Consider the following 22,939-nt stretch of genomic DNA (forward strand, 5'->3'; position numbering starts at 1 on the left):
CAGTCTATGGTTGGTTGTACAGGGATATTGCTCACATTGACTTCTATTTCCCAAACCGAGACCCCCATTCTGGGGACTGATCTAGATAGGGGGATCATAAGGTTCACCACAGATGGGGAACTAAGGGAAGCTGGGGTTCATGTGGTTAAGGGATGCCATGATCTGGTTATGCCTTCAGTTACAGCCATGAGGAAATTTATCCGGTCATCTTTTTACCTTTTATTTCTTATTAAAACAGCCACTTTTCTCTCATTGTATGTTTTCACTTTGTCTACAATAGTTAACAGCTGACGACTAAATATGTATGTTGGATAGTCTCGCAGCTCAGCATCTCACACTAAATCATTAAATTACAGAATCCATAAACAATACAAAACGTATAATTCATTTGCAAGTCAGGGCCTTTGGTTCAAAGACCCAGAAAGCCAACTTGAGGATGTTAATTTATTACAGTATACATAACAATATCAGAATTCTAGATTAATGTAAGAAATCCACTACATAAAACATTAGACTATTCCTGATTTTTTACTGTGAGTTCTAAACTGGCACAAACTGATCTGCTTGAACAGTGACAATTAAGCCCTAGCTGTCAATAAAAGAAAAAGGGCTGAGGTGCATAAGATGCTGACATACAAATACTAGAGATATTAAAGGATAGACTTTTAAATTAATTAATGCTGTAAAACTAAATTTGAACAAATACTGTGTACTATTTTGAAAACATGATATCTCCTAATATAATAATACCTGAAAAAATGAGGCTTCTCAAGATATAAAAGAAGAGAAAGAAAAAAACCATTTGTCACTCAAGAATAGATCATTGCATGTACCTCCAATCCCACTACAGTACATCCGAAGCTTTGAAGCAAAGACATGAAAGACTTTCAAACAGGTTATTCACCCGTGTACAGAGCAAGGATAAACATAAGCGGGATGGAAGCATCCTACTTTTTGATCAAAGACAAAACAAATTGAGAGAATTTGAGAGTTGCAAGCCTTTCTTTACTTCAGAAAACCCCTTCATTCCGGCAGGACAAAAAGCTTTGCCATACAGTATGTGCACATATGAGCATTTGGGAAAGTCTAGATGGGGGAAAATACTCAAGTCTCTTCTATCTTGAGTAACTGTAACAAAATGCGTCTAGGATTGGTAACATGGATAATATGGACGTGTTTGAGTTAAGGATGCAAATAATCTATGAATTGATAACCTGATCGATTAAACGGTTCGTTGATAAGCGGTGTTTTATTTTTTTGAGGATCCGAGGATCCTATTTCCCTCAATATCTAAAAAATAAATCGAAAGAATACAAAAGGCATATTATATTTGATATACAGGGCCAGGGAGTGGCATCTTTTAGGAGGAATAATTTTAATGAAATCAAAGTGCAGTCTTGTCTGTCACATGCAAAAGCAAAGACGTTTCTGTGATTTCTTTTACAGTCTATGTGTGGCTACCAAGGTGGGGGCCCAACATGTGCGTTCCTCGGCCGCGCGCAGACAGCATTACATTCACAAAAACCCACCCAATGATAGAACCGTAGAACTTTGTTAACTGCATTTCTTAACGACGATTAAACGATTAACTATTAACATCCCTAGGGTGAGTAATATTAAAAAATATTAGTTGATTCTAAAATACTAAAATTACACACTGTTACTCAATCTGTAGGGACGCAAGGATATAAAAAAAATAACTTTTGTAACCATGTTCAGAATTAAGTAGATCTCAGATTTCACCCAAACCTTTGACCCTTCTATTTTTAACATTAATCAGACAGAGAAGACAAACCTCTTCATAAAAATCTGCCATTTAAAAGACAGTCAGAGTAATGGATTATTCTTTGACCTTCCTCTGTGTCTCCCTCTGTCCTTACAGGTTTGAGCCTCGCCTATTTTCTTGGGCTTCCCCCTTGTTGGATTAAAATCAGAGTCACTGCTATGCCCTTCACTCTCAACGTCAAATTCAGAGTGACTGCTATGCTCTTCACCCTCAGAGTTCTTTGGTCTTCCTTTAGATATCCAGGTGGTCTTTCTCATTTTCTTGCTTGCCCTCTTCTCTACCGCATCTGCTGAGTCACTGTTGCCCTGGCCTTCCTCATTTGCATCACCGTCGCATAACTTCCTCTTCAACTGGTCATCTGAGGTGATCACTGCCCTACTCATCGAGTTTCCTTTAGCGGTGAACGTATTGTTCCATTTCTTTGTAGCCCCCTTCTCTTCATCATCATCCTCCTCAGAGTTGCACATGTCATTATTTCGCTCAGCCTCCTCCTCATTAAGGCCACTGTTCTCCATTTCAGTCGTGTCATCTAATTCAGCCGTAGACTCATTCTTCTTTGTTTTCTTCGTCTGCACGTCCATCCCTGGGTCAGGGACGTGTCCATGGTAACGCTTGCTGTGACTCTTCAGGCTAACATTGTGATTAAAGCTCTTATCACAGTGCTGACACTGATAGGGTCTTTCTCCTGTGTGGACACGCATGTGGGATTTGAGGTGGCCTGACTGGTTGAAGGAACGTTGACAAACCATACATACATACTGCTTTTCTCCCGTGTGCACAACTGAATGCCTCAGCATTTTATGTTTGCAATCAAACCTCCTGTTGCATGTGTGACAAACGAAAATGACGGGCCCTGCTCTGTGGCTCTTCTGCATGTGTTCACGGCGCTCAGGGAAGGTCTTGAACGTCTCTGGACAGTCCGAACAAGAATAGGGTTTCAATGCCGGCGGATGGCTGCACTCATGTTTAATTTTGTCTGGCTTTGTTTTGAAGGCTGCAAGGCAGAACCTGCACACATATTTCCAGCTTTCCTTATGGATCCTGTTGTGATTTTTTAGATCACGCTCAGCGGCAAATCTCTTACCACACAGATTACAAAAACAAGGCTTGATTTTGTGCTCACATGTGTGAGGCTTTAGATCTTTGAACAACATTCCACATTCGGGACAGAGTTTTCTGAGCTTTCGGCCAACTGCGCCACCCTTGTCAAAGTTCTCATCACTATTGCTCTGAGTGTCACCCCAGGGCACAGTCTGGAAAGATAAAGAAGAGGTGATCAGTAACGTGTGCGGTAGCAAAACATCTCAACATGGCTAGTTTGATAGTGAGCCGACTTGGAAAAAAGCAGACAAAAAAAATGAAAGGCCCTATTCCCACATCTGCATATCTGTGATACACTTCCAATGGAAGGTGGAGGACGCACAAGCATAATCGCAAGGACGCTGCTTCTCTCCCACTCCGAATTAACCCATTTAGGCCTGACCTCAGAATTAAAAAAAAAACTTCTAAATCCTCCAGTTTTCTGAAATAAATATTTTCACGATTTTTCAAAAATAGCAGACCTACAAGCTCATGAGCTTGTAGATCTGCTATTTTTCAATAGCTAAATTATAACATAATGTTTAAAACACCAAAAGGGGTTCCCGCCCAAATGAATGTATTGATTGATTGATTTTAGTGATACTACAAGAGCACAGAGCTGCTTTCCGACATAATAGTCAGCCATCACGATTGCCATTGCGGTCCTCAACAAAAACACGACAAAACAACACAAAAGCAATACATACTGTATACACAAAAGCAAATAAGCAATACACAACTATACAGACAGATATCAATACACTACAAAACGTCATGAGCTCTCTAAAATAATATGCAGTCAATGCATTTTCCAAATTCTGGTGACATCAAGCAAACATCCCACTTGAATAAAGTGCATATGTGCATCCATCCACCCTACAATATACCAATGAAATTCACATTTTATCATGTAAAGTGCAGTGCCTACAGTAAGTAGCTGATCTCACTGGCCGCTCACAGGCCCACTGCTTGTTCACGTGGGAGTCAAAAGAAATCACTCTGGCGGAAAAAGGGTGCCCACATGCGTATTCTCAAAGAAATACAATCTATACAGTTTGACCAGACCTCCCTGTATGGTCGGGATTGGCGAGAACAGTTGTGTGCAATAAAGCGTGTGGGACGAGTGTGCGGACGGCTTCTTGTTGGGTTCCATGAGTAAGAGACCAAAAGCCCTGCTTAGACCCCCACCGTCCCCAGGAGAATTTTCCACTGGACTCTGGGCCGTTTGCAGTATAGTATGCGCGGTGCAGAATATTACACACAATGTGCATTCAAGTACAGAATTGTTGCACAATAGGCAGCGTGGAGGGTGGCTACTAGGAGCCTGTCAGACAGTCGCTGACTGTTAAGTGGAGCAGGAAGCTGATAGGCTAATGAGCTGCCAACGATATATTTTATTTGTATTAACATTTATTTATACAGGTGAAAATCCACCTGAGATAATTTTACGAGGGTGCCCTGTTCAAAAAACTGACGTTGAATACGAGCTTTGCTGGAAAACTGTTTTGTACGTGAATATATTATCAACATGTTTGCACTAGCTGATGGTCAGACAGGAGTGACTCTTTGACTGGGATCCAAATCCCATATAGCTTGCACCCGGTTGGCTGCCCTATAGGTTGAATTGATTGGGAAGCATTTTGAATCCAGAATAATTTCGTGTTGACCATCGATTTTTAATCGAATAGTGACCCCAAGAATCAAAAAGGAAACCGGTTATTATTTTTGTCCATGGAATCTATCTTGGAATATGAACTTTAAGGAAGAACTTTAAAGAATCGACACCACTGAAGGCGCTCTGTAAAATGAACCCATTCTGAACTGCAGCTAACCTAGTGCAAAATGAACAGCGTTAAGCTTTTCTGGTACTGTATCGTATCATCTATTTCTCGCTTCAAATGATTTCAAGAACATTCTTGAGAAGTTGAGAGCAATGTTTAGCTGTAAATGACTGTGTGTTTGTTGACATGGCTGTCACGTTGGATACGGCATAAAATGCAAGCAGCACAGCAACCAGCAGGTGCTCTGAGGCTTTGATTAGACAGCGGTCTGTTATAGATCGGAGCAGTCATTATCAAGAAATAACACGCCACTGAATTCAGCGATTGACCAATAAGAATAGGAAAAAAACTGTGAAAACGGCCTACCTGTTGTGGTGGTCGTTCTTCTCTCACTGAGGTGCCGTTTATACCGCGGTGCTCCAGAGGACCCCCAACCCCGTCTGAGCTGTTCTCGCCCTCATCCCCCGGCCTCTTCCCTCCTCCTCCTTCAACCCAAGAGTCCTTTTCCTTCTCTTCGCTCTCGCTGTCGGTCGTTTCATCAGGCGTCCAGTCACGGTCTGAACTGTGATCTCCACCTCCTCCTTCATCGGAGGAGTCAATTCCTTCGTCGGGCGAGTCGTTTTCTTCATCAGACGAGACGTTCTCTTCGTCACTAAAGCCAATTATTTCGGTGATGGCGGCGTCGGAACTCTCCGGATCGTTGGGGTCACCCGAGGCCACTGCCTGTGATGGTTGAAAAGCAGGTGATCTGATAAACCTCCACCGCCATTAGAATTAGAATGCATCTCTAGTTGTGTTACATCCTCTGTTTTAGATACTAGTGAAAGTATTACCCGCTGGGGCTTTCCTGGTATGCAGCAGTCCACAGTAGTATTAGTAAAGTATTACCTGCTGGGGCTTTCCTGGTATGCAGCAGTCCACAGTAGTATTAGTAAAGTATTACCTGCTGGGGCTTTCCTGGTATGCAGCAGTCCACAGTAGTATTAGTAAAGTATTACCTGCTGGGGCTTTCCTGGTATGCAGGAGTCCACAGTAGTATTAGTAAAGTATTACCTGCTGGGGCTTTCCTGGTATGCAGCAGTCCACAGTAGTATTAGTAAAGTATTACCTGCTGGGGCTTTCCTGGTATGCAGCAGTCCACAGTAGCGAATGAATCCATCCTGGAAAACCTGAAAAACATGACAAATGTTAGACTAGTTTTCCTGCACTCAAAAATACGAGGACAATTCGAGAAATAGATTAATATAATGTTTATCGTCCTTTATTTATCTCAGAGGGGAGAAACTGGTCGACTAGGCAAAAAACTATTATGTGTAAATGAAATAATAATAATAAAATAAATCATATTTGTACATTTAAAAACTGTGTACATTGGTGACTATAACTATAGCTGATGTTGAGGACTACAGAAACAGGAGGAACCCCCCCCCCCCCAAAAAAAAATAACCTTTTTTTCCCCTTATCAACTAGCACCAACGAGGTCAACTAGTGGATTTACTAGTCGACTAGTTGAATAGTCTAGTTGCTTAAAGCCCTACTGTCGAACTGTACGAAGTACGAACCACAGCACCAATCACCGTCAAATGTCTTGTGCCGTTGTGCACACTGCCAGTACGTCAAGGAAGTACCTTTATCACTTGTCTGGCCTTTTGGCTGTTGCATCAGGCTGAAAACCTTGCCAAAGTATGGAGCCATACATCATGCTCAAAGTGTGTCCAGAAGCATATGGTCAATGTAGGTACTACTACTCAAAGAGTAAGTGCCTGCCATTACCAAGTACCTAGCCAATCCATTCACTTTAAAAAGATAGTTCACCCCACAATGACTATTTCTATTGATTACTCACCCCATGGAGCCTTGAATCCATGGAGATTTTTTGTATATGTCAAATGTATGACTTATCTCTGGTAGGAGTCTGCTCTCCATTGAGTTTCCTACGCTGGTCATCAACTTATTGGCTTAGGAACAAAAAATAAAATAATCTCCATGTATTCAAGGCTTCATGGGTTGAGTAATTGATAGAAAAGAAGACTATGACAGAAATAGATTACAATAAACTAACAAAGTAGTTTAGTTTTAGCTCATTTTAGATGCTATGGAGAATGGACAACATACAGCCACTAGATGTCGCACTAGATCTGGAACTCCAAAAGCATTGGTGGGCCACCCATCATGCCGTTAAGTGGTCATTTTAATGATCAATCAATCGTTCCAGCTTGGATGGAAACAACATTGAGACAAAATGCGATGCTATTTTTCACGTCCCACAAGTAGAGAATCGCTGCACTAGCCCATTTTGGGCGGGAACCCCTTTTGGAACGACTGACATAGAAACATAGCTTAAGGATGTAAGGATGTAGAAGACATTTTTAGGATCTGATCTCAGGACAAAATGGGCTGGATTAGCACTAGACAATAATTAGTTATACCTTTCCTCCAGGCTGTCCGACGCCGAGAGAGTTTCTTCGTCACTGCTCCGTGGCCGATGATGCTCCCTTCAAACAACAAGCAGATACATTGTAAAATAATGATATATGGAGATAGGAGGTTTCTGTGTGACAATGGGCGATATGTTCTACCTGGAATTCAGTCAGACCTTAGTGTATTAGAGCATGTCCCCTCTCCCCCTCCTTCATCGTGATAGTACTTTTCTTCAGCAGGGAAGTATTTTTCTTCGTCTGGTGCGATATTTTCTTCAGCAGGTGCGATGTCTCTTGTTTCTTCTTTGATGGCGATGGCCGTATCAGAACTGTCTAGATCGTTGGTGCAGCTGTGTGTGTCACCTGCAGTCACTGCCTGTGACAGTCAGAAAGCAGATTAACTGATAACCTCCACTGTCATTGCGATGCATCTCTAGTTGTGTAACTTGTGTTACATCCTTAACCCATTTTGACCTGAGATCAGATTATAAAAATGTCTTCTACATCCTGACATGTCAGTCGTTCTTCGATTTTTCAAAAATATATTTCAATAGCTAAAGCATAACATAATGCTAACACCAAAAGGGGTTCCCGCCCAAAATGGGTTAATAATAATAATCTTTATTGCCCCGAAGGATATTCGTCTTCACAGTCTGTTCAAACACCCCACATTTTAGATACTAGTAAAAGTATTACCTGCTGGGGCTTTCCTTGTATGTGGGAGTCCACACTCACAGTACCGATCAATTCCATCATGGAACACCTGAAAAACATTGAGAATGTTAGACTAGTTTATTTTTTTATTTTTTTTTACAAATGTGTCACTCTGGTCTCACAAACCACAGCACCAATCAGTGTGCCTTTTTCACACGTTTCATTCTTATTCTTATTTTAATTTTATAATGTAAGTCAAAGGCCTTGCCCAAATATGGAGACATATTTTCATAGATGACAGTAGTGTAATGGTGATTTTTGTTTTATCCTTTTTTGGTGTGATGGCATTTTAATGATATAAGCATGCGCACAGAACAGCTGATAGATAGCCAGTGTATGAGAGTTTTAGACACACAAACACAAAAGTAGACTTATACTAATCAGACAACTTCTTTACTGCACTGCAGTAGCGAAACTAAAAAGTTTGCTTTTGACAAATCTCTTCTTCTTCGATGGAGGAGGAGGCATTTCCTTTCATACTGTGTATGGGGACGTTCAGATAAACAGTTAAACCTGTAAAGTAGCCATTTGAGTTGGGTACTTTACTTGGTGCATCTTGAATCTAGGGGGACACGCCGTGGTACCCCGTGCAACGAGCATGACCCCACTGGATGACAGACGTCACAGACTGGCCACATGAAGACCAAGATCCACATGGGAGCCATGCCATTATTATTATTGCTTTTACACTATTAAACAAAACTCACTGAAAACAAAACTCAAACTAGGTCCAAATGCAGTCAACTAGGTACTCAAGCATTACAGTAAGTACGTGCCATTACCAAGTATCCAATAAATTACCTTGGTCAAGACAACTTTATTATCGTAATATAGCCATTTTTAAACACAAGCAAAGGCATGATTTATCCAAAGTGCTTAACAGCAAATAAAACAAAGCAATATACAAACAAACAGAAAAACATTGCAATAAACTAACAAAAATAAGTAATAAGAGTAATACTAGTCATAGGTGGTGGTAGCAAAACAATGTGTGTGCTTACACAAACCCAAAAACAGGTGTGTTTGGAGGAACATGCAACTATGGGAATCACACAGGTGAATGCAATCAAGATTCATATCCATATGGCATCTAATGATATGTCCTCATTATTACTGTGGGTCTAAAAGTATAAAAAGCACATTATTCCCATTTATTGGTATCATTTTCGAAGCTTTTGAAGAAGAAACACTGTATGTTTTTCTATTAAATGTTGTATTATCAATAAAGTCTTAAAGTAATATTTCACTTTCAAATAAAATAAACATAAAAATATATAAAAAAATAATGAAAAAAGCAATCACAGCCATCACGTTTTCATTTATTTTATATATATTTTATATATATATGTATACCTTTCCTCCAGGCTTTCCGAGGCGGAGAGAGTTTCTTCATCACTGCTCCGTGGCTGATATGGCACCCTTCAAACAACAAGTCGCTACATTAGTAAAATCATTGTTTTAATTCACCTAAACATTCTTTGGCAATTTGCTAGACTCCTTCTTTGACTCAGTGTCTGGATGAGATTCTATCAGTAATACGGTTTATAGCACTAACCGGTCTGGTGAAAGCATATACTGTAACATGTTTAAATGTGAATTTAAATGAGCTAGGATTATATCGTCTCTGTCGAGTAGAAACCTCATATTTCCAAAACTGTTACTTTTCATGATTAAAATTAAAATGTAGCTGAAGTAGAAAATGAGCTTGCGGATCTGCTACTTTTGATGCTTTGTTGGGCATTTGGGGTGCTTTTGCATTTGCATTATGGAGATAAGAGGTTTCTGCGCGATGACGATATGTTTTACCTGGAATTCAGTCAGACCTTAGTGTATTAGAGCATGTCCCCTCTCCCCCTCCTTCATCAAGAGAGTACTTTTCTTCATCAGGGAAGTATATTTCTTCAACGGGGAAGTATTTCTCTTCATCTGGTGAGATATTTTCTTCACCACTAAAACCAATCATTTTGATGGCGATGGCCGTATCAGAACTGTCTAGATCATTGGTGCAGCTGTGTGTGTCACCTGCAGTCACTGCCTGTAACCGTCAGAAAGCAGATCAACTGACATTACTGTCATTACAACAATGCATCTCTAGTTGTGTTACATCCTCTGTTCCACATTTTAGATACTAGTAAAAGTATTACCTGCTGGGGCTTTCCTTGTATGTGGGAGTCCACAGTACGGATCAATTCCACCCTGGAACACCTGAAAAACATTGAGAATGTTAGACTAGTTATTATTATTATATATATTTTTTAATTGTTTTACAAATGGGGCCGAGTACAGTATGTCTGCCCAATCTCTTTCTCTCACTCACACACACCCCCCTCCATTTTTGAGTTTTTCGGAAAGAACTTCTCAACGCCATTGCAGGCTCAAGCCGTCTGTGAAAGCACCTAACTCCACTGCGTGCCACGGGGCTGCTGCAGTCACTCGCGGAGTAGAAGATGAACACACTGCTCTCGCTAGTTCACTGAAACGGCAACTCTGTCTCCGCGAATCACTCTTTGCAGAAGTTATTGTAATATTTAAAGTTCTACTTATTATTGTAGGCCTATATAAGCAGTGTCGTGAAACACCGGGGCATTCGTTCACGCGTTGCAATGCATTGTGTGAGCTTGGAGATCCACTGTCATCTGTTCTTATCGATGACGGAGAAAAACTCCTATCTCCACTTGAGCTGGATTCTGGGTAAAGTGGTGATAATATAATGACATGGAAGTAACTGACAATAGAAATTAGAAGGTATGCGCGTGACATCATCATCAAACTCGGAAGTTATGCAGGAATGCCTACTGAGTGGCAAAAAACTACTTTCTGGCCGTGACAACCCATGCATCAGAACAGAAAAGTCCTATCTGATTGTATTAAACAACGTTAAACAATGTTGCTTTGCCACTCGATGTGCCATTCACTTTAAGCATGCGCATACCCTCTATATACAAAGTCAGAATACCAACTTTGATGGGGCAGTTTTAAAAATAAGGTTTTACAGAGTTTCTTCACCACTGCTCCGTGGCCGATCTTGCACCCTTCAAACAACAAGTCGCTAAAAGAAAAAATAATAATACACATAAACATCCCAAGCTGCTTCTTTGACAAATGCAGACAGCTATCATATTGTGAACACTCACCGGTCTGGTAGTGGACCAGAAGCCAAGCTGGGTTTGGAGGTCGATGGGCCAGTCAGATCATACCTAAGGGTATCAGGACGGTAACATAATAAGCACATGAAATAATACACATAATACACATGAAACAGTTTAGCTTTCCATGTGAATAAAAGGTAACAAGATGAACACAGACAAAGGTTTACTTTATGTTTGCACGTGTTTTGACAACTGTAGCTAAATTAGAACATTTCGCTAGACAATAACGTTAAGATAAATATAAATAAATACATACATAATGTAATTTGTATCCACTGATGACAAATCATAATTCATTATCTACATACATGATACATGCATCAACATTTGAGGACAACAGCAATATTTATTTTGGGGATCATTTACAGCAGGCTTTAGAGGTCGCAGTGTAACATTGAGCAATCAAACACATGTGAGTATTTGCAGTGTGTACATGTATTTACTTGGTAAATCTGATCTCTAGATGTGAGGTGAGGTATTCTCGCGGTGTGAAGGTGTGTTCCCACACCACCATGTTGGGAACGTAGTTGATGGAGAAACACAGCTCAGACAGGGCTGTGTGCAACTTGTCCAGACTGAAAGAAGACAACAACAAAGTATACGTTTCAAACACTTTGCTGTCTGTACGAGAACACACAAGGCTGTGAAGTCAGGTTATTATTGTGACCCGTTTAACCCCTGGCTCTACAATAACAGAAATACACACACAGTACATTGAAAACAAACCTTTCACATTTCGTTTTAAATGACAAGAATTTCAACATTTTGGTGTTAGCATTATGTTATGCTTTAGCTATTGAAAAGACAAGCTAAAAAAAAAACAAGCTCAAAGCGCGCCACCGAGTGGCGTGCTACGAGCTTGAAGGTCTGCTATTTTTTGAAAAATCGAAGAACGACTGACATAGAAACATAGCTTTTTCAGAAAACTGTCAGGATGTAGAAGACATTTTTAGAATCTGATCTCAGGTCAAAATGGGTTAAGGATTTACAATTCTTATTGAATAATAATGTTCTAGTGTGTGTGTGTGTGTGTGTGTGTGTGTGTGTGTGTGTGTGTGTGTGTGTGTGTGTGTGTGTCAGAGATAACTCACTTGGTGACCAGTAATCTATTTTTCCTCATGCTCTCAACTCCAGGCTTTTCTCGCTCCGGCTCTCCTTTCTTCCCTGTAGCTTTCTTACTCTTCTTGTTGACGGCCTGGCTGATGGTCTTGGCACAGTGCTTAGGAAGCAGCTGGAGACAAAACAAGTATAGTAGTAGTAATATTGCATGTATATATTAAATTCATCCAAATGTTGCTACAAGACAACAAAACCATTGGACACATCTGGTAGGATGGTTGCTAATGCTAATATCTTGTAATAGCATAGGCCTAGTGTTGGCTGTCTTAAACCAGTTAGTTAATTAATTAAGCAATATTACACGAGAGGGTGTTCTTTATATTCATTAATGCACTCGGAACTCTCCTGCAGCATCGCAGGCATGCATTAATGACGATGAAGAACACCCTCTCGTGTAATATTGCAATTATACAACAATCATACGAGCTTGTAGATCTGCTATTTTTGAACAGTCGAAGAACGACTGACATAGAAACATAGCTTTTTCAGAAAACTGTCAGGATGTAGAAGACTTTTTTTTTAAATCTGATCTCAGGTCAAAATGGGTTAATGGTAGATCACTTTGTCATTAGCAGAACGGAAATATGAACAACATACTTGGCAACAAAGAATTGATACTGCGTTATATTCAAATTGTCTCATTCGTGTCGTCCCATTGACCAAAAATAGGCGTTGTAGTGTGCGTGTACAGTACGTACCTGGTCACTGAGAGTACATTGTTCCGTGCAAATGTCAGTGATGAGATTTCTGGCCTGTTTGGCCATTTCATCCAGGAACATGTTGCACAGCGACAGGCTGCGATCCCCTATGTGGTGGCGCTAGAAGACACACACATAAACACACAATGTGGGCTGTTCTATGGCTACAATTATACTTGTCATTTCTATGCGGACACAAACTGCAACACAGTATGTTCTGCTAAAAACACAACACATTAGCTGGGACTATGGGTGTTTTTTTCTTTTGGGTGTGTGTGTGTGTGTGTGTTACCTCCTCGGGGCACAGTTCATGTGTGCAGGACATGAAGTGTGTACACAGCAGAGGGAAGCAGATGGAGTGTCTGCTCTGAGATGGTAGCTCCAAACACTGTTGAAACATCTTCTCAAATGCACGGCTGTAGAAACTGCACACACAAAAATATATTATTTATTTTGTGTAAATGTGTTGATGTATAAGAAGTGTGTGTGTGTGTGTGTGTGTGTGTGTGTGTGTGTGTGTGTGTGTGTGTGTGTGTGTGTGTGTGTGTGTGTGTGTGTGTCTCACCAGAATATGGAGAGGTCAGAGGTCTCCACTAGCATCTCCACCAGTGAGTCCACCATCTTGGTGTGAAAGATGATGGTGTTCATCATCTTCCCCAGCTCCCTGTGGTCTGCTATACCCAGACTGGCCTTAGAAACACTGGTATACGCCTAGAGGAGACATGGTGGGAGGGAATAAAGAACAGAAAGATGGAATAGAAGGGAACGAACCAAATGAACAGGGAAAGAAAGGCAGGTTGGATGGAAACGAAGAGGGAATGAGGAAAAGGAAAACAGGAAGTAGGGATGAACCGAAATGCAAAGAAAGTGGCAATAAGTCTGAGGAATCAGAAACAAGAGAACGACAAACGGAAGACTATAGCACCATTGTGTATTGTATTGTATTGACATTAGACACCAGCGGATGGCGGATTTAGCCGGTTAACCGCAGTTTGGGTCAAAAGAATATATTATTAATTAATATCGGATAAACCGCGGGTGAAATAATGCTGGAAATAAATGAATGGCATCCATCTATAGGTTTTATAACTTTTAAAACGGAAACAAACTAATGACATCTATCTATAGGCTTATAATATAGTTTTTTTTTTAAAGGCACCAAATCTCGGCGTGCGTGCGTTAGTAGTATTTTTCCTTGAACTTGTAGATTGGCTATATCCCTGCAGCGGATTTCGGGTGGTTGCGGATATATAAATTGGATTAAGTCATTTATGCGGTGGGATAACAGGCGGATTATAAATATGCACACTCGGATTCGGGTGACAAAAAAGCTCATCCGCTGATCTCTGATTGACATGATCATGAATTGACATTGAATTTGAAAAAAAGGACACATTTACACAAAATATGTTTGACAATATAAACGCATAATATCCAGCTTGCCCAGAGACATCTTGAAAATATAGCAAATTCGTTCGATACAATTTGTTCCTGAATAACATGTAGTTGGTATCAAGTTCAACTGTGTGTGTGTGTGTGTGTGTGTGTGTGTGTGTGTGTGTGTACCTGCAATCTGAACCAGTCCAGTCTCATGCCTCTGAAGTCAAACACATCTCCATCCTCCACTATAAGGAACAAGCATGTGCAAAATTACCACAACACTGTGTTTGATGTTATTTTTAAAACAATATTCACACACATCACATCATCCTTCAATAATTATATTCCACAACACTGAGCTGACATGGACATAAGCATTTAATCTTTGATGTTTACTGTCTGCTGGCGTTTGGCTTATGAATGTTATTCTGTTGTACCAGGTTTTTCTTTTCCTTTTAGATTTTTTTGAGAGAGAGAAACCATGAAACAGTTTTTGGCATAATATAAACACAGTACATTCCAGTATTAACCCATTTTGCGCGGGAACCCCTTTTATGTTATACAAGATCTACAAGCTCACGCCGAGTGGCGCTCTACGAGCTTGTAGGTCTGTGCCTCACATCTTTGAATATATATTGTTACAGAGTGAACATTTTAACTCAATTCTTTGCTTCTGTGTTGGGGTCCCTGGAACAACATATTTTCATATTGGGGTCCTTTCCTTGACATGAAATATTGAGCACAACTGAAACAGAAACATTTCAGAAAGCCGTCAGGATTTTGAAGACTTTTTTTTTAATTTCGACCTCAGGCCTAAATGGGTTAATTGAACTGAAAGACTGTATAAAGAAATAATGACCTGTTGCAATTGTACACTCTCAGGGTTAAATGATCATACATGATTACCTCAAACCATGATTTACAGTACAGTAGTTTATGTTTACCTTGTTTGACGCTGAGAGAGGTCATCGTGTTGACGAAGGAAGACATGATGATTGATTCATCTTCTGGACACACAGAGAGGTTCTAGCATAGAAAAAACAAGTTCCATTCTTACGGTGATTAATGTTATCGATGCATGTTCCTTTAGCCATTATTCATCATTGTCATACAAATAAATATTAGGAATATGAAACCATGGGTGGTAGGGGTAGTTTCAGTAACCCTCTTCCCCCCGTTAATTAAGATTGTCCCACTGACATTTTCAATGCTTGTGTGTGTGTGTGTGTGTGTGTGTGTGTGTGTGTGTGTGTGTGTGTGTGTGTGTGTGTGTGTGTGTGTACCTGCACCAGTTCGTTGAGCACCACAGCATCGAAACCAGATAGATACTGAACGTAGTACCTCTGCATGACTGGACCATACTTCCTCACATGGGCCCTCAGCTCCTCCATGTAGAAGATCAACTCTGCTATGTGTCTGTAACACACACACACACACACACACACACACACACACACACACACACACTTAACAAGAAATTCTTGAACACAAACAATAGTGGATGCGCAAACTTGGAAAACTCTACAACAAGTGCTTCAGGATACAGATCATGGGCATCGCCTTCTCCATATATGGCGACTGCCAATTATTGCAGACACTGAACAGAATTTTGCCGATGCCTGATCAGCTCTCAGCTTGGGCATGCCTGCAATCTGCAGGCACCTCACGACTGATTTATGGACATTACCAAGGCTTCCAAATATGAACACAAGTAGTTTACATTTGTAGCCAAGCTGTATAATAGCATCTTTAAGACGCTGGTACTTAAGCACCTTGGTAAGGAATGCCTCTTCCAGACTGTGGTCAAATGTACATGCCACTTCCAAAATGGTCACTTCTCTACTGTCATCAACACCAACAATATCTGGTGTATTAGCTGTGACATCTGAAATCATCATAGACTCAAATACCACACGACAGTGTGATTTGAGTCTGGCTACATGAACATGGCAGTTAAAACATACGAGTGCTTATACATTTTGGCAGATGATGAAACATATGAACTTAGCTAATAGGTCAACAATTCTGTCGTGCCTAGCGATGTACATTCCATTATATACATAGCAACCAAACACACATTACTGTGTGCGATCATGTATCAGTGTGTGTGTATTATTGTGCGTGTGTGTGTGTGTGTGTTTGCTTACTTGTCTATGAAGTCATCTGTACTTTTCTTCTGGATGTTGTCGGCGTGACGAAGGAGCCAGATGATTTCATCACGGGCAAACGATAATGCCATGAACACAAACAGCGCCTGCAGGTGGAGAACACAGAGTAAAAGAGAGAAAGGTCTCTTTTTGAACACCTACTGTACAAAGAAAAAACACACTACTTTGGTATCATTATCTTCATCAGAACATTATAGGGCCAACTCATGCAGGTGTTAAATAGAAAGTAGAAAAGTTCATCTTAAATCATTAGGTTTATAAGAAGACAGAGTCACACTAGTTATCAGAACATAATGTATTCCCTTAATAAACTGTGTGATAACGTATTCTGGCCCCGATTGAAAAGGCATTATCCCAATCCCACAATGCACAACTTGGAGTAAGGGACAAAGCGCTAAAGCATTGCGTGATTTCAAATGCCCAGATTTTGAGCTTGTATAAACTGGGTACCAGTACCAGATCAGGAATCACCATTATTATTATTCGCAGTACTAACGTTGTGGTCCTGTACTTCTGGCTCTCCACAGGAACTCCATAACATAGAATATACAAATATTGCAGCACGACTCTTTAACCCAGGCCTGACGTCGGAATAAATAAAAAACGTTCGCTCTGAAAGAATATATATTCAAAGATTTGTGCCTTACGATTTTTCAAAAATAGCAGACCTAAAATATGATCTGAAGTGGGACGTGTTCCTCAGTCATGTTGCAGGTCCCTTGGTGTGATCCATGGTCAGGCAATGCCCTCTTGATTGTTTATTGTATTAATACACATTATGATACGGTTGATGATGCTGCGTTTGGTCGTCTAAATAATGTAAACTATTTTCAATTTTTTCTTATCTATCTTGTCTGTCCATGAATACGTACTCTGCTGTTGTTGCTTGTGTCTGTATTTTAGGTTGTCTGTTGTATGCGTTTGTAAAAAATCTAAAATAAAGTACTGATCATAAAAATAAGAAAATAGCAGACCTACAAGCTCGTAGTGCGCCACTCGGTGGCACGCTATGAGCTTGTAGATCTGCTATTTTTCAATAGCTAAAGCATAACATAATGCTTAGTTAAAAACACCAAAAGGGGTTCCCACCCCAAGAATGGGTTAAGTTGACATTATATATTACCTTTGGGCCCAGGAGTCCAGGCTGGTCAGCAAGGACGGTAGCCAACTCCTTCAGAGCAGAGCGGAGAAACTTGCGTCTCTCTCTGTGCATGGAGCCTCTGCACATCAAACACATAGATGATGCCCAATGACACATCATTCAATTATATATTCTATCACCTTCGGGACAACATGGTAAGATGAGAGTACCACTGACAGAAGAGGAGAGAAGGCAGGTGGTTGAGCAGGGGAGGAATTAAATATTTTACCTTTACTAGTTCAATAACTGGTCATACTATATATTTTTTTTGTTTTATACTAAAACCTTAAATGGATTTTGGTAGGGTCAGTAATGTCAGCCCATTGACATTGGCCAAAGAAACTGGCCCAGACAGCCAATAAGTGGAATGTTTCTCAATAGCATTTTTTCTTCCATCCCTTTTCTGGGGTGAACACACAGATATTATTAGTGTAGCGTGAAAACATCAGGGGGCGTAAAAGCATAAGGTTTAAGTGATTAAAAAGTGAAGGGATGCAGGACTAAAAGACTAATGGATGGAGGAATGAGTGGCCAATTAGAGAAAGTGGTTAAACAAGTGCAAAAGCATGCAAGATAAAAGGATAGCAGGTTGAGAAAGAGGGAAAGGCGAGAAGAGACAAAGACAAGAGAGAAGGATGTATGGATGGATAGATAGACAGATAGAGGCAGATTAAGAGATGGAGGGCAAAGAGAGATTAGGATACGTACGCATGAGACAGTGCTTGTTCCTTGCATTCTCTTATGTCGTTGATGCGTTTGTTGTATCTAAAACACACAAATTGAAGAGAGGCACTGATTGAAAATCAGTGTTTTTTTTTTCTTCCATGATGTCACGAGCAAGAAGGTGCGCATGCGCCTACAGTACATGTGTGCATGGCATGCAGCTGATAGCCTAAGCCTAGTGTATTATTTATAGTGTGTGAGAGTTTTAGACACACAAACACAAAAGTAGACTTAAAATAGTCAGACAAACTTCTTTACTGTGCTGCAGTATATAGCGAAACTAAAACGTTTGCTTTGGAATCGGACAAATCTCTGCTTCGACGGTGGAGGAGGCATTATCGTTGCGTGCAGAACACCACAGAAGCTGTAGCCTACTGGAGCCATACTGCTGCGCTGTGTTGCTTTTACCGTGTGTGAGAACGTGCGTTCAGGTAAACAGTTTTAACCTGTTGTTATACGTATACACGACGTGTGAAAATAGGGGGCCGCGCCCACCGCCAGTAAACCTAGACCACTGCAGGGCACGTGGTGCGTTTTGGAAAGTCTGGTGACCCGAGGTGGATGATCTTCTCTTGAATCTAGGGGGACGGGACGGGACGTTCTAGCGTGGTCACCACGGCATGGTACTGCGTTCTACGAGCAAGACACCACTGTTGAAAATGGATGAAGTGCTCCTTTGACCAAGCAAAACACAACGCCTAGAGATTAACCCATTCTGACCTGAGATCAGATTCATACGAGGTTTCCACTGGACACACACTGGTCTGATTAACCCATTCTGACCTGAGATCAGATTCTAAAAATGTCAGTCGTTCTTCGATTTTTCAAAAACAGCAGACCTACAAGCTCGTAGCGCGCCACTCGGTGGCGCGCTATGAGCTTGTAGATCATACAAGCTACACACGTGTGTAGGAGGCACAAACAAAAACGAGAACAGCCTTAAAGCTTACAAATTTAACAAAATTACAACGCAGAACAGTGGGCAATAACTAACACATACTGGGGAGCGGACAAGGTGCTACTGCTAAGGAACCATATTGTGCCGTTATAGTTTGTAAGTAACTGGTTGTACACTGGATTGGACAGGGCGCATCAATGATCATCTCCTATTTTGCATCTCTCTGAGCAACTTTTCACTAAAGACTGCGATTTGCTAGCCAGCAAGGTAACCTTACGTATGTGTCAAGTGTGTGACCATGTCTATTTGTCACTGTACATGTATTTGTCTTTAGTGTGTCTGACTGTTCGTCAGTAGCTAGTTCACTGACCAAAGCCTTCCATCTAGGAAGCTGACCATTACAACACAGCAGTTGGTCTGGAACACACAGCCCTGGGACTTGGGATACGAGTCATTACACACAACAAGATTTCAATCCCCATCAATGACACAGGTGGCACCTCAATTCCTTGCTTATTTCCTTGAGTCCCCTCTCATTTTTACCAAACCTGAAACTTCAACGGCCTAAAATGATAGCTGAGATGACTGCTAATACTGTACGTCTACCCGGCTACTTTCGGCCAATGAAATGTCATGTATGGCTTGTGCATGTTTTTAACTACATACAGTGAGAAACAAGGAAGCAAGATCCATAAAGTTTCATAAAAAGCACAGTCTGGCAAATGCACAAATACAATGCTAATTGTGGTTACCGAGTGGCGCGCTACAAGCTTGTAGGTCTGCTATTTTTCAACAGCTAAAGTTTGAAACACCAAAAGGGGTTCCCGCCAAATGGGGAACCCCTTTTGTTATGCTTTATTTATTGAAAAATAGCAGATATACAAGCTCATAGCGCGCTACGAACTTGTAGGTCTGCTATTTTTGAAAAATCTAAGCACGACTGACATAGAAACTGCTGCATGTTGGCTTTAGATGGTCCAAGGTTCCTGATGAAGATCTTGGGAGGAGGAAGACAGATCTCCAGCAGCCTCACAGAGATATAGCTGAGGAAAACAGAGTGAAGGAAATTGTGTAAGAAAAGAAAAGAAAAAAGTGCAATACAATGTGTGTTACATTTCAAACGCACTTTCATCACTCCGACATTGGTGGCAACCACCCTTATAAGGAGCAATTTGGGGTTCAGTGTCTTGCTCAAGGACCCTTGAACACGTGTGTGTGCCTGCCTCTAACCGTCTAACGTGGTGGCAGCCCCGAACAGAGTTTGTGCCAGGTTTGGTACAGATCGGAGCAACGATGTGCGTCCTATGTCCGGATGTTACGTTTGTGACCACGATCTGCCCGCCCACCAACCCTCTGTCCATATATCCTATGTTAAAAGTGTGTGGATGGATGAACAGACAGAGTGGATGAATTGAGCCCTAACCTGAAGGACGCCACCATCTGATTGTAAGAGAAGTACTGGAAGTACTTGTATTATGCTGCCACACATGCTATTCAGACCTACAGTACTAATGTTTTCCTTGAACATTGTGTATGTAGTAGTACTGTGGTACTGAATGTAAATGGCAGACACCTACCCTCCTTCATACATGCTGGCATTGCCCTGGCTGGCAGTGAAGTAAACAGAAGTGGACCTCTGCCCCTGTGGATGTGACGACGTCTGCGTGCACGCTGGCTGTCCTCCACACCTTTCCCCCTGTGGATGTGACGACGTCTGCGTGCACGCTGGCTGTCCTCCACACCTTTCCCCCTGTGGATGTGACGACGTCTGCGTGCATGCTGGCTGTCCTCGACACCTTTCCTCAACACAAAAGTAAAAATGCACAGTAAAAAAAAAACAGATGGTTGACCCTTGAAAAATAAATTGCCTGTTCAGTCAATCTGCCAATTTATACCCCTTGAACAAATCACCTACATTACATGGAACCAAATGGACGTGTAAGGGTCTATTTGCTACAAAGGTCAAGACTTGAACTGATGGTAGTGAATTTATTAAGTCCATAAACCACCGTAAGAACTGACAGGACAGTAAAAACAAAAAAATACTGTTAATTTCACATACTTTTGCAATGACAGTACCAAATATTAACAGCTCAAGAAGCTCCAAAATTAAACCATGCTAATTCAAAACAGTACAATTTCCTTTTTAAATGGCTTTGACCATCAATCAGAATCACTGTAACATATTACAATTAATTGATGACTTCAACATCACCAAGCACTTATTATATTGAACTAGTTTTTCCCTTTTTAGCAGCTGTTTTAACTATGGAGTAATGAAATACCTTCTTTTAACCTTTTTTAAGTGTAAATATAATGACATGAAATAAAGACCTTTTTATCCAAAATGTATGAAATGCAGTGATAACAATCCTTCCTTTGCATGTGCACTTCTAACCTTTCCTTTACAGCACACTTGACAGAAAGAGTAGCAAACCAAACTTTGGTTTATAGTGCACTATCCTTGTAGCACTGTGAGCCTTTGCTGCAGAAATACGTTTTTCATTCCATATACCAAAACTGAACAGTGCACTTTATCAAAGGTCATTTAGCTCCACAAACGTGTTGTATTGTATGTTGCAAACACAGTCCAAGTGTACCAACCTTATGCCTCTTCGGGGGTGCTAAAACAATCATTGAAAGTCTCAATGGCAAAAAGCGGTTTACTTTTTAGCAGCAGCAAAACACGCGTCTCCTCTCTCTCTTGTCTGGTTATTATGTAATACTTCCTCTTTCCGGTGCGCAGGTAGCTATTGTTGTGTTCTTATATCCTTACTGAATTGAATCATATACACAACATTGTCTTTCTGGTTGCTTTATTGTAGTGACTGCTCCTGTCGACTTGCCGGATGGTTTCCCTATACATTTCTGTTACCTGTCGTCACCATAGAGTATTGTCGTCACCTGCTTCCTGGTCATGTGACTTCAGTAACCAATACACGACAGCTATGTCCCACAAAACTCCCTTCAAAATAAAAGCATTTGGCTCAAAGGAAAACGACTTGTTTCACAATAAGTAACATTGTCATAATAACAATGTCTGTTCACCCAGAATATAGAAAAGTTCAGTAGAAAACGTGTTTGGGTTCTTTACAGTTACAGACACAGAGAGGGGGGAGGGGGGGCCTAGAGAAAGCAATATGAGATATTTTATGACCTTGTGATTAGCAGACAGCCAAAAGTAAAACATAAAACATAAATGTGTTTTGGCCATCCAATTATTTACCATGCACACCATCAAATATGAATACACGGTTTTCAAATAATTGCAATGCATACTATTGAAGAATAGCCTACTATAAAACTTCATGTTCAAACACTGATCAAGACAAAAATGGGAAATGATGGATGGTTATTTCACTATATAAATAGGCCTATTCCTGTGGAACCGGGAGTCAAGCAAAAGGGAATGCATCCCATGTTCTTGTCAGGGTCCCCAGTTCAAAAGTGATTAATTTGGATGGGGTCACGCCCTGACAAGGTTGAGAAACACCAGTGACCACACTACTCTATGAATTTGATGATGGCACACTCACGCACGCACGCACGCATGCACACACACACACTCCCACACACACACACACACACACACACTCCCACACACACGCACACACACACACACACACACACACACACACACACACACACACACACACACACACACCGGTGTAAAGCTGGGAGGCCGCATTTGAAGCCTGTCAAGGTCACACCTTGACCCTAGACCTTAGGAGTGTCTTTGAGCGACGGGAGCAGGTTCCCCAGATTCAGCTTCACCTTCTGAACAAAAGTATGTCTTGTTTGAAACAAAAGGACTTTTGGAAAGGGCCTAAAGGTGGCGCTAACCGTCAAACTACAGGGAGTGTTGTGCATTTTTTTTTTTAA

The 22,939-nt window shown here is 40.9% G+C and overlaps 1 protein-coding gene across 1 annotated transcript; it reads right to left on the reverse strand.

Moving 5' to 3' along the window:
- Positions 1 to 1,664: 1,664 nt before the first annotated feature.
- On the reverse strand, positions 1,665 to 21,910 carry LOC308325407 (uncharacterized protein; the record flags this gene model as incomplete). Its single annotated transcript, XM_080777894.1, has 26 exons — positions 21,662 to 21,910; positions 20,635 to 20,853; positions 20,003 to 20,100; positions 18,145 to 18,201; positions 17,419 to 17,515; positions 16,275 to 16,381; positions 15,411 to 15,543; positions 15,072 to 15,153; positions 14,314 to 14,372; positions 13,313 to 13,458; positions 13,040 to 13,172; positions 12,748 to 12,867; positions 12,022 to 12,161; positions 11,374 to 11,505; positions 10,916 to 10,978; positions 9,926 to 9,986; positions 9,605 to 9,816; positions 9,135 to 9,200; positions 7,764 to 7,830; positions 7,244 to 7,443; positions 7,077 to 7,142; positions 5,756 to 5,816; positions 5,014 to 5,370; positions 2,988 to 3,039; positions 1,881 to 2,471; positions 1,665 to 1,669 (listed from the first exon to the last, which is right to left on the reverse strand). Exons 5-26 carry the CDS (start codon positions 17,506 to 17,508, stop codon positions 1,665 to 1,667), a joined length of 2,943 nt encoding a protein of 980 aa, XP_080634020.1. The 5' UTR covers positions 17,509 to 17,515; positions 18,145 to 18,201; positions 20,003 to 20,100; positions 20,635 to 20,853; positions 21,662 to 21,910.
- Between the last annotated feature and the right edge of the window lie 1,029 nt (positions 21,911 to 22,939).

The sequence above is a fragment of the Protomyctophum bolini genome (genome assembly GCF_963924005.1).
Source record: "Protomyctophum bolini genome assembly, chromosome: 12".
NCBI lineage: Eukaryota > Metazoa > Chordata > Actinopteri > Myctophiformes > Myctophidae > Protomyctophum > Protomyctophum bolini.